This window comes from Coenobita brevimanus, chromosome 91, assembly GCF_032717465.1.
Source record: "Coenobita brevimanus isolate Jiangsu-jjx chromosome 91, ASM3271746v2, whole genome shotgun sequence".
Classification (NCBI taxonomy): domain Eukaryota; kingdom Metazoa; phylum Arthropoda; class Malacostraca; order Decapoda; family Coenobitidae; genus Coenobita; species Coenobita brevimanus.
This window is the reverse complement of record NC_137044.1, coordinates 8,017,149-8,029,592: the sequence shown is the minus strand read 5'-3', so window position 1 is coordinate 8,029,592 and position 12,444 is coordinate 8,017,149. Positions and strand designations below refer to the sequence as shown.

The following is a 12,444-nucleotide window of genomic DNA, read 5'->3' as shown; positions in this document are numbered from 1 at the left end:
TGGCCATGTACAATCTTTCGACCGGGTGTAACTACTGAACTTATTAATTTTTGCATGAGGTATTTGACCAATAGAAAAAATTTGCGCTAGATGAAAAATATATAAAGGATTATATGGTTGCTTCTTAATATTTGATGGTGAGAGTTTTGAGACCATGACGAAGATTCCGTAGATTAGCTGTTTGTCTTATTTTACTGCTGCTTTGAACGCTGTTCGTGCCAGAACACTTTTTCTCTGCATTTTATCTAAAGTTATACTGTTTGTGTCGGTGGTTCAGTGGTGGGTGTCCTAAGAAGAAGGAGCGTTAACGTCTCATAGCGTGCCACACGTATACCTGCATCCAGTAAGCTCCCAGATACCCACCAACAATGCCTACTTGGAACCAGATTCAGCAGCAGCTGAGGAATCCTAACAATCCAGTAGTATTTTTCGACATCACGGTTGGGCAGACGGTAAGGATACCTATTTGTCATTTAGTTAATACTTTTTCGCACGGGCACAGCCTTTCCATATTTCCTTTTGAAATTAGTCTCGCAGGTTACATTTTATGTTTTGGGGGACAAAGCTAGAGAGGCGAGACTGAGATGGTTTGGACATGTGCGGAGGAGGGATGAGGAGTATGTTGGGAGGAGGATGCTGGAAATGGAGTTACCAGGCAGGAGAAAGAGAGGAAGGCCAAAGAGAAGGTTTATTGATGTTGTGAAGGAGGACATGCAGGTGGTAGGTGAAAGAGAAGATGCAGAAGACAGAGCAAGATGGAGACGGGTGATCCGCTGTGGCGACCCCTTAGGGGAGAGCCGAAAGTGGAAGAAGAAGAGGTTAGTGTAATAGATTACCAGAAATCCATCCATCCATTGCCAGACGCCATGTATCCCAGACGGGGTGGCCAATGGCTTAGAGTTAATTGTTTTACAGGGAGGGGCACTAATCCTCCACCAACCCCACTTGACACGTAGGGATGCCAACAGCATCTGGTGTTCCCAGGCGGTCACCCATCCAAGCACTAACCAGACCATGATTAAATTGGGATTGGTTAGGTTTTGATAGATTAGGTTTAGTAAGTTAGTACTTAGAATGGCATTTGGCCTGAACAGGTTAGGGTAAGTGGCAATCTAGGTGGCAAAAATCATGGGGGTCTCGGGGACAAAGCTCCCCATATTTGATGACCTAAGTTAAGTTAGGTTGGATCACTAGGCTTCCCATAGAGTCTAATGTTTGATGCACTGATGCTTCCCATTGGCAAGATTGTGAGTAATCAATGTGTCCAGCCAGTAAACAGACTGCCACAGGCAAACTGACAGCTTCCTTAACCCTTTGGCTGAGTATAGCTTTCCTAAACTGTTGATCGGTAGACTGCGTCATCCTTTCCAGAAGAGACGTGAAATACTGTGAACTTTTCGGTCATTTTTTGAGCCTACCACATGGTCATGCTTGATGAGTTGGTTGCGAATCGTCAGTATGGAGTGAAAACTTGTCTTACTAAATTGTTATAATGTTTCGTCAGGTATAAGTGGGTCAAAACACATGATGAAAACACGAATTTCCTTCACCACGAACATGGAAATGTTTTGTGCCACCACATCCTAGGGTGTACACACCCCAATATAGGTATATTTTATTTTTCTTATACAATTTTGGTAGTAAAATATAAGTAGATAGCTGTCTGTTCTGCATACAGTATTATACAGTAATAAAATTACTTGTGGGGATGAGATGGAGAGATGGGGTGGAGAGGTATATGAGAGAGGGGGGTGTGAGTTGGGAGCAGGGGAGTGAAATGGCGGGGGACAGGGCGACTTGGAGGCGATTTGTTTGTGGCCACCCCAAACGGGATTGAGGCGTCTGGCAATAGATAGATAGATAGATAGTGAAAATCAAGACAATGTAAGAAAACAGTTGCAATCACTTCACCGTGTGATAAAGTTTGACCATCATTTGCTTTGTTGAAGTCTCATTACAGGGACATCAAGAGGAACTTTAACTAAGGCCGTCAGTTTCATGATTTTCCTTTACCAAGTACTTTTTATGATTGCTTCTTATTCTAGTTTGACCTTTTGCAGTACCGTACCTAGATCTTTTTGCATTTGTTTTTAATCTTTACCTAAATGTTCCAGAGACGTGTTGAAACACTTGAGTTCAGGATAGGGCAACACTGGAACTGTTGAAAAGAATTTTAAAATATTTTATTTTTTTAAATATTAAGTAGCTATTCAGTGTTGGGAAGGCCCTGCCTGTCACAGAGTTGATCCTTGCATTTTGAGGGATTTTTTTTTTTCTTTTCTTTAATTCTTGCTACCATTAGGCACTTTTATTAAATTTAGATGGAGAAGTCTAGCAGTGAAGGGGTTAAAGGAACTATCTAGGTAATCCCTCATGTGTGAAAAATATATCATGAGGAAAATAAAATTGTTTGAAGGTAGGAAGGACAAACTGAAAAATGTCATCTGATTAAAAGTGTTAACTACATAATTTGGTAGGTTAGCAGAAAGAACATTACATTAGTGTACAGGTATATGTTTTACCAAAAGAAGTGTTAAGATGTATACAAATGAATTGGTGTCCTAATATTTTCGGTTAGGTAGCTACTTATACAGTATGGTAGCTATTTAGATCAATGTGAGTAGAAGACAGCTAACTAGAAAATATTACTCAGTTGACCTGGTTAGCTGATCACCATATCAATAAATCAGGACACCTGCTATAATTGGGTGATTAATTATTGAAAATTTGTGTGGTCATTTAGCTATTTTATTTTATTTTGTTTTGATATTAGGATTGTACTGTAGCTACAGTATTTTGGCTGTATATATGCTCACACCTTTACCATGTTACTGAAGTGTCCCTTAATTTTAATTTTGATATAATAACTGATAAAGTGCATGTTTTAGTTAGTTTCATGTTCATGCTCATAAAACCTTTCACCTTTTTTTTTTTTTTTTTTTTTTTCCCCTAGCATATGCAAGTCTTAAAAACATCTTGGCTTTAATTACTGTTGCAGTGTGTCTTGTAGTTAGGTATGGTTCAGTGTAAGTAGTATTAAACAGCATAACTTTTTTTTTTTTTTTTTTTTCAGGAAATTGGTAGAATGATCATGGAGCTGTATGCTGATGTGTGTCCTAAAACTAGTGAGAATTTTCGTCAGTTCTGCACTGGGGAGTACCGCAAGGATGGGGTACCCATAGGATACAAAGGGGCTTGCTTTCATCGTGTCATCAAGGACTTCATGATTCAAGGAGGAGACTTTGTCAGGGTAATCATTAAAAGCATGTATGATAATGCTATTCGTACTGAGTGTTTACCAGTAACTGTATATATAGTAATACAGCACCTAATTCATGTAGTTATATTGCCCTAATTTGGCCCAGATTTTTGTCCCTTTTGGGTGAATTATAATAATTTGATGGGAGAAAAAGACATTGCTTTGGCTCTACATCCTCTCCATAGCACTTCTGGATGACGAGCTTTGTATTTGAGTGTTAATTTATTATTACAGTTCAGTGTTCACATTAAAGAATTGATTGTTTTGGGCCAGGTTAAAGCTATTGAGCAACCCCAGTCTGTCAGGCCGAGCAGACCATTAACTGCAGGCATGCAGCTGTCCCTGCAGGCCAAGTTAAAGTGGAAAGAGTATAGTATGTTCTGGATATTTAGATATACATATTTTTTGCTACACCTCTTAAGTGCAGTACTTCTACACTTTTATTTTTATTAGTGACATTGTAGTACAGCACTGTAGTTGTGTAAATTTTTGTACAGTAAAAGTCCTCCAATCTGACCACCAATAATCTGAATATCCCAGTACTCTGAATTCTTTATGGAAAAATTTTTCAAAATTTTCTGGGCTTTATCTAAGGATTTATCTGGCTTGGACTTGCTGTTCGACTTGGATGTACAGTACATCCCCACAGTATGCGAGTTCCGAGTACACGATCCCCCTTGTACACGAGGACCTGGGGGTAGGGGGGTTTCAAGAATACTCCCCCAATATCCCTGCTTGTCATAAAAGGCTACTAAAAAGGTTGGCGGAGGGTTAGTGCCCCTCTCTGGAAAACAACTAACTAAGAAAACAAACAATAAGCCTCGGACAAGGACTGACCAAAAGATGACGACCAAGGACTGGACAAAGTACATGGTAATCGGAACATGGAATGTAAGAGGAGCGAATGATGAGGTGAAAGAGAGAGAGATTGTCCAGGTGCTTGAGGGTGTGAATGTTGATGTATGCGGAATAACTGAAACTACATGGAGAGGTGAGAGAATGGGAGTATGGATGGGGTATATGTGCAGGAGTAGGTGGAATGAGAGGGCAAAAGAAGGAGTATGTATAGTTGTGAGTAAAAGATGAAAGAAGAGCCTAAGAGAGTATGGATCAGTTGGGTCAAGGATTGTGTGGGTAAGATTGAAAGTTGGAATACAAATGTGGGCAATTGTGTGCGTGTATGCGCCAACACAAGATCGTGCAAGCAGAGTGAGAGAAGAGTTCTGGACAAATGTGGAAATGTGCATGGAAATGTTTGGAAGGAATGAGAGAGTGTTTTTGATCGGTGATATGAATGGTAAAGTAGGGAATGTGAAGGTGAATGGAATAGTTGGTGAGTGGGGTGTGCCTGCTGAGATAGATGAGAATGGCAGTGCGTTAGTGGACATTTGTGGTGGGAGGGGGTTGGTGATAGCCAATACCCTCTTCAGGCACAAAATGATCCACAGGTATACATGGCGAGTGATGAGAAGGGTGGGTGGTGAACTGAATGAAAGGAAGGCAATGATTAATTATGTGTGTGTGGATGAAAGGATGCGAAAATGTGTAATGGATGCAAGAGCTTATAGAGGTTGGGGGAGTGGACTTTCTGACCACTACTTGGTGGTGGCCAGAATCAAGATCCAATTAAGATGGAGAAATAGAAGAAGGGAAGGACGGGAAGAAGGAGTATTTGTAAGGAGAGTGGAAAAGTTACAAGAAGATGAGAAAAAGGCAGAATATAAGAGAGAAGTGGAGGAACGATTGGGCAAATATAAATTGGAGCAGATGGGGGACGTGGAAGGTGTGTGCAGGATATTCACAGAAGAAATATGTGCAGCATGTGATGTGGTGTGTGGGATGAAGAGAAGACGGAGGGGTGTGCAAGGAACAGCGTGGTGGAATGAAGAGGTGAGACAGGCTGTGGCACAAAAGAAGAAAGCATACAATGAATGGATGAGAAATAGTTGCGTGGAAGAAGTTGAGAGGCGGAAGAGAGAGTTATATGTAGAAAGAAAGAGAGAGGTGAAAAGATTAGTAAGAGAGAGTAAGAAGAGAGCAGATTGGGAATTTGGAAGGAACTTGAGTGTAAAGTGGAGGGACTCCAGAAAATGTTCTGGAAAGAGGTGAAAAGAGTAAGACAGGGTGGAAGTGAAGTTAGCAGGGGAGTGAAGGATAAAAATGGTAGATTACTAGTGGAGAAGGGAGAAAAAGTGAGCAGATGGAGAGAACACTTTAAGGAATTGTTGAACATAGAGGATGGAAGTAATGCGAGTATACGTGGCTGGGGAATGGCTGGGAGAAGGAGGGAGGTGAGAAGACAGGAAGCAATCAGTAGGATAGAAGTTGTGGAAGCAATGAAGAAAGTTAAATTGGGGAAAGCCCCAGGAATTGATGGAGTGTATGGTGAAATGCTGAAACATGGGGGAGAGATAGTAGTAGAATGGATGTGGAAGATGTGCAGATTGGCCTGGGAGGAAGGTAGAGTCCCGGAGGATTGGAAGTCAGGTATAATTATTCCCTTGTACAAAGGAAAAAGGGAAATAGAAGTGTGTAGTAATCATAGGGGCATTTGTCTTCTTAGTATAATAGGAAAAGTGTATGGTAGGATACTTATTGACAGAGTTAGAGAAAGAACAGAGGAATTAGTTGGAGAAGAACAGGGAGGCTTTAGGAAGGGAAGAGGTTGTGTAGATCAGATATTCATTCTTAGATCTTTAGTGGAAAAGTTTCTAGAGAAGGGAAAGAAGTTGTATGTGGCTTTCATGGATTTGGAGAAAGCATATGACAGGGTGGATAGACAAGGATTGTGGAAAGTATTAAGAATATATGGAGTAGATGGGAAGTTGTTGAATGCTGTGAAGAGTATGTATGATGGTGCTAAGGCTGCAGTGCATGTGGATGGTGAACTGAGTGAATTTTTCTTTTTGAAGGTTGGGTTGAAACGAATGTGTCATGTCTCCATGGTAGTTCAATCTGTACATGGATGGGGTAATAAAAGAGGTACAAGGTAGGGTAGTGGATGTTGGAGTGGCCCTGGTGAGAGAGGGTAGTGTTTGGAAACTCCCTGTACTGTTGTTTGCAGATGATACTGTGTTGTTGAGTGAAGACGAAGGAGAGCTGCAAGGCTTGGTGGATGAGTTTGGGAGAGTGTGTAAGAAACGGAATCTAAAGATGAATGTAGGGAAGAGTAAAGTGATGGTCTTTAAGAAAGGTGAAGTCAGTGAATGTACAGCGAGGTTGAATGGTGAGGAATTGGAAAATGTGAGTACGTTTAAGTACTTGGGTAGTGTGATGAGTAAGGATGGAGGTTTGGAGGGTGAAGTGCTTGAAAGGGTACAGCAGGGAAGAAAGGTTGTTGGTTCCTTGAAAGCTGTGATAAGAAGCAGGGAAGTGAGCATGGAAGTGAAAAAGTTACTACATGACAGTACTGTGATACCAACTCTAACATATGGAAGTGAAGCTTGGATGTTACTGGAAGGACACAAGTCAAGAGTGAGAGCAGTGGAAATGAGTTATTTAAAAGGAGCCTGTGGAGTCACATGGAGAGACAGGATGACCAATGAGGATATAAAGGAGCATTGTGGTGTGGATGTGGATGTGATAGGAAGCGTTAGGAGGAATACACTGAGATGGTTTGGCCATGTGGAGAGGATGGAGGGTGAAAGACTGACAAAGAGAGTGTATGTGAGTAAGGTGGAGGGGGGAAGAGGGAGGGGGAGGCCGAGGATGAGATGGAGGGATGGGGTGGAGAGGTATATGAGAGAGGTGGGTGTGAGTTGGGAGCAGGGCAGTGAAATGGCGGGGGACAGGGCAACGTGGAGGGGATTTGTTTGTGGCCACCCCGAACGGGATTGAGGCGTCTGGCAATAGATACATAGATAGATAGTATTTTTTATTAGCACGTGAATTGAACTTCTTGTAAGCGAGACGGGCAGCGAAGAGTAGCCCAAATCCGGGGTTACCCTGAGTACACAACATTGCCCCCCCAAGAAGCGATAACAGGTAAAGGTCTGTCTATCTATCTGTCTATTGCCAGACCCCATAATCCCGTAAGGGATGGCCATTTGACTTTGAGTTATTGGTTTTATGGGGAGGGGCACTAACTCTCCACCAACCCACTTGTTGACATGTAGGGAGCATGTATGGGTTGGTTATATGGTTAACACCCAGCATTGTAAATGGTTTCTTGGCTTACAAGAAACCATTTGGTTTGTCACTCAATGTAAAGCCACCTGTAAAGGAAAGAAGAGCAATAAGAAGTGACAGGAAAGATGGGAGATATAGGAAGAGAGGAGGGCAGGGACAGAAAAAGAATGATAAAGGCTAAGGAAGAAGTAGGCAGCACTACATCAAGTGCGTGGATGATGGTCACCACCACCTACCACCAATGATTTACCTAGTAAAGCCATAATCTTGGAGGTTTACTTTATCTTAGGTAATATGTCTTAGATAGTTTCCCTGTATAGTACAATACTTAGGTCTGAAAGGCTACTCAAGGGTTGCCCATGAAGGGGGGTGCTGCCCATATGTACTGTAATTTTCCCCATAAGTTTATGTATTCACAGTACGCAGATTCCTAGTACGTGATGTCCTCTGCCGCCACCTGCCGGCAACTATTGATCCACAGTTCTATGCATTTCTGGTGAATAAAACAATAACCCATATCATTTTAAGTGTTGTTGGGTCTGGTTAGTACTTGGATGGGTGACCGCCAGGGAACACCAGATACTGTTGGCATAACGTTCTCCCTACGTGTCAAGTGGGGTTGGTGGAAGATTAGTGTCCCTCCCTGTAAAACAATTAACTCTAAGCCTTGGTCACCCCGTTTGGGATACATGGCGTCTGGCATTGAATGAAAAAAATGAATTTTAAGTGTTTATTTAATGATCACCTACATATTTCTAATGGTTTTAGAGGTCCCTCCCAATTGTCCGAAAAAACCAGTACTGTACTGCGGTCCGAAAGACCCTCGGTCCCCTGCCATTCGGATTACAGGACTTTTACTGTATTACACTTCAGTAGAGTGATAGTTTAGAGCAAATGGTTTTGTACTTACTGGCAGCTTGCCAGTAAATGTTTCCATCATCTGCAACAAAACCTTATTAGTAAAGTTTTGCATGGCATAAACAAGCTGGTTAACTGCCATGCTATGATTCTTATTTAGTTTAACTAGTGGGAGATTTAGTGATGTTGGAAAGATAGGCTTGAAGTTTGTAATTTGTAATTTGCAGTTGGGTAGTTGGGCATACAAATGGTCAGTGGTCTTTAAGCATTAAGCACTTACTGATTACAGCCTTTGTTTACCAGTATGAACTTTGTTCCTTTGCTTCCATTCACATCTTGAAACTCTCTGGTCTCGTGAATGCTTTTGGCAAACAAAACTAAATCATCAGCATATAATAGCACCCATGGTATTGAAGCACTAAACACTATTGACAGTACTTCAAGTGCCAGGCTGAAGAACAATGGACTCAGCACTGAATTTTGATTACTGTCAGCATTGACTAAAAATTCTTTGCATAACTTTCCAATCACTCTCACAGATGGAGTTGCCTCTGTAGTTTCATCACCGGTCTGACAGGCCATTGAGCAGCAAATGTTGTAGTGTTCTCATAGTTCATTTTACTACCACCCTTGGAACCCTATCAAATGCCTTCTTCAAATGCACAAAAACCAGTACAACTTTGTTTACTTTACAAGCCATTTTTGTCGCAGTTGTTGGACAATGAATGTTGCATCAGTGATGCTTCTTCCTAGCATAATATCAAACTGTATTTCACTGATACTCTTTTATCATGATCTTGGTGATACTTTTTTGTAATCACCATTGCACAATCTGACATCCATGCATCCATCATCCAATGCTAAGTTGCCCCATGAGGAGCGTAGGAGCCCAGGGCTAGGCAAGTTTATCTTGACAGTTAAGATGAGAGTGACCAGCCTCACTCATCCCTGAGTGGCATTATGTGAGCAGTAAACCCCAGCCACCCCTTGGATATAAACCTTCACCGGCTCAATCCAATTGGAGCGCCTTAATTACCCACTAAACCATCAGGTGCCAAAATTTGGTTATTTTGGTTACCACCCAGCTTAGTAAATGGTTTCCTGGTATACAGGAAACCATTAGGCTTGTCACTCAGTGTAGAGTCACCCACAGGCAGAAGGAAGAGGAAAGAATGAAGGAAAGAAAGACAGAAGAAGGAGCATAGAGTCACTCGTTTGATATAAAACTATATAATCCTAGTGATGCCTCCTCCTGGCATAAAATCAAACAGTATTTCATTGATATGCATTTATCATGCTTTCGGTGATACTTTTTTGTAACTGTCATTGCATGTTCTGACACTGGTTTTTATAAAAGTTCATATAAACCTACTTTTGCATATGTGATGTTTTTGGTTATCATAATGCAAACATTTTCAGGGTGATGGAACTGGCACACAGAGTATATATGGACCAAGTTTTCCGGATGAAAACTTTCTGCTGAAACATGATGGTCCAGGATTGTTATCACTGGTAAGATTACATGTACAGATTGCTGTGTTTGGTGTGGTATTACTTTAACTCATGATTTCAGTTCATCATCCATTCCTCTCCAAAGAGTATGTGCTGTATGGCTTAGTGCTGTAGAGTAGTTTCACCACTGGCTCTACTACAGAAGTTTTAGATATCCAGATGTAGTGTCACCTTGTGTAGAAGGCTGTCAGCACTTAGCCACCACTTGCTTCAGTAGTGCTTACAGTAAAATTTCTCCATATCAGTCTAAAATGGGGTTGTCTGAGAGTGATGTAAGTGGGCTGTCACCATTTTAGGGTTTTGGGGGGGTTATATATTAATACAGTTCAGTAATTTATGTTTGAAAAGTTTGGTGGATGAATTTGAGATAGTTTAAGGTAAAGTACTGTACTGTACCCCCAGCACTCTTGTATGGGAGAGAAACCTGGGAAATGAGTGACAGAGCACTTTTTAGTACAGTATATAGACTGTAGACACAATGTTTTCAGTGTAGCTGCAGGCATAAGCATGATGGATAATACATATATACTGCAGTAACAGAGAAATTAATAAGTATTTTGGAAGGAAGAAAGGGGAAGAAAGAGCGAGATGTGTGACTGCTGAATGGATGAAGAGGAATGCATCAAGATGTTACAGGTTTTGAAAGAATGCACATAAGGTATAGTCAGCCAAAAAAGTTGTGTCTTCTTTCCGAACCCCGTAAACATTCGAACAGATAAGTGGCAGCAACAGGGATAGCTTCACAAGTCTGGCAACTGTGTCAGACCAGATGGTGGTGGGGGAAATTGGATTGGGGGTGGAGGTGGGGAAGAGGAGGGTGTGTGTGCTGTAATTATTGTTGGCAGTGTAGTCTAGCAATACACCGATCAGTAATGGTGCTAAATGTGATATTACACCTGATTTAATACCTGTAAATAGGGAAATGTATCATTAACCTGAAATAATGTCTATAACGTGTAGCCAAACAAACGTTAACAGAAATGACAAGGTGCTACCCCGCCCCCTCCCCACTTTCCTGCCACACCCCATCCACCAGGCATCAACTAGGCACATGAAGTGGGAATAATGGACAGACAGCTGTGTTTTTATGTATGTTTACCATCTGAACATGACAGGATATATTACATAACATGTGTGGTGTGGCACAGAGGCATGCAGTGCCTTCACAATAATAACGAGAAAAGCAAAGGTTTCCACAAGTGGTTTATGTTTTGGTAAAGGGGTGGGGGAAACCTGGCCACAGGTGTTACGCACGGCGATGACACCAAGGTATACACCCACCAGCATATAGTCATAGCTTCACAGTCACTCAGTTATTGTATTGGGCGACAGAAAATAGAGGGGAGATTCATGTTGTCGCTAATAAATGTAGTTTTACATTATCATAATCATGACATTTCATTAAATTCCAAACACTCGTTGTGAACCGTTACTCCATCCTCTTAAGTATTCCAGACATCAAAGATGAATTAGACATGACAACCCATGTATATGAAACTGCAGTATTTTTTTTATTACACATAAACTCATGATGATGCATATGTAGATATTTAGCGACATAACAGTGATAATAATTAACTGTAACCCTATTACGCAGTTGTTATTCCCAAGAGTTTCCACCCTACGGTAATCTATCTATCTATCTATAGCCCGACGCCCTAATCCCGCAAAGGGTGGCCGCAGACAAAACGCCTCCAAGTCACTCTGTCACCCACCATGGTATATAAAATATGGCAGCACACACACCTTCCACTTCCCCACCTCCACCCCCAATCCAGTTACCCCCACCACTGTCTGGTCTGACACAGTTGCCAGACTTGTGAAGCTGTCCCTGCTGCTTCCACTTATCTGTTCGAATATTTACGGGATTCGGAACGAAGACACAACTTTTTTGGTTGACTATACCAAAGAATGTCTTTGAAAGTGAGATGGAGGGTATTGTTTGAAGAAGCAGACCTTATATGGTATGGAAGGAGAGTGGAGCATTATGTATTGGTAAGAGAGAGAAAGGAAAGCATATTTGTGAGAGTGAGAGAGGTATGTTAGGATAAAATAGCCTGGAGGCAGTTCTAGCATGGCTATCTTTACTCATGGAGTTCCCAGGAGGGAGCAGGGTGTTGGAGGTAATGGTGATGATAGTTTTTCTCTTTGTCTTTGGTGTAGAGTATTGCATTTTGCTTATTGCAGCCCTTAAATTTTCATAAGTCCACAGCACTAAATTTTCTCTGTATTTCAGGCCAACAGCGGGAAGGACACCAATGGCTGTCAGTTCTTCATTACCTGTGCCAAATGTGATTTCCTGGATGGCAAGCACGTTGTCTTTGGTCGGGTGATTGAGGGGCTACTGGTGATGCGAAAAATTGAAAATGTTCCCACTGGACCAAACAATAAGCCCAAGATTCCTGTAGTTATTTCTCAGTGTGGACAGATGTGATTTATTTCAACAAAATATACAAGTAATACCTCTGTGATACTGTACTTTTACCATCCGTCTTTTTAGTAGCAGTAATTATAATTAATGAATAATGGTATAAGTCACATGTACAAGTACTCTTGAACCTGTACATATGCAGTGATAGAAACTTCACTGTTTCCTGAACTGTGCATATTTACACTTGTTTAAAAACTATTCTTTGTGCTAGCACATGGAGGTCCTTTAAGATGATGGCAGTTCTCTGTGTGTTGGA

At 41.4% G+C, this 12,444-nt stretch overlaps 1 protein-coding gene across 2 annotated transcripts; it reads left to right on the top strand.

Annotated features, from left to right (window-relative positions):
- LOC145411882 (peptidyl-prolyl cis-trans isomerase H) lies at positions 1–12,225 on the top strand. Of its 2 annotated transcripts, XM_080281843.1 has the most exons (5): positions 1–59; positions 278–452; positions 3,074–3,250; positions 9,665–9,757; positions 11,994–12,225. In XM_080281843.1, the coding sequence occupies exons 2-5, from the start codon at positions 369–371 to the stop codon at positions 12,189–12,191; spliced, it is 552 nt and encodes a 183-aa protein (XP_080137969.1). In that variant the 5' UTR covers positions 1–59; positions 278–368; the 3' UTR covers positions 12,192–12,225. The 2 variants fall into 2 exon arrangements, with proteins under 2 accessions (XP_080137969.1, XP_080137968.1); XM_080281842.1 differs by lacking the exon at positions 1–59 and having other exon boundaries at positions 231–452.
- Positions 12,226–12,444: the final 219 nt, after the last annotated feature.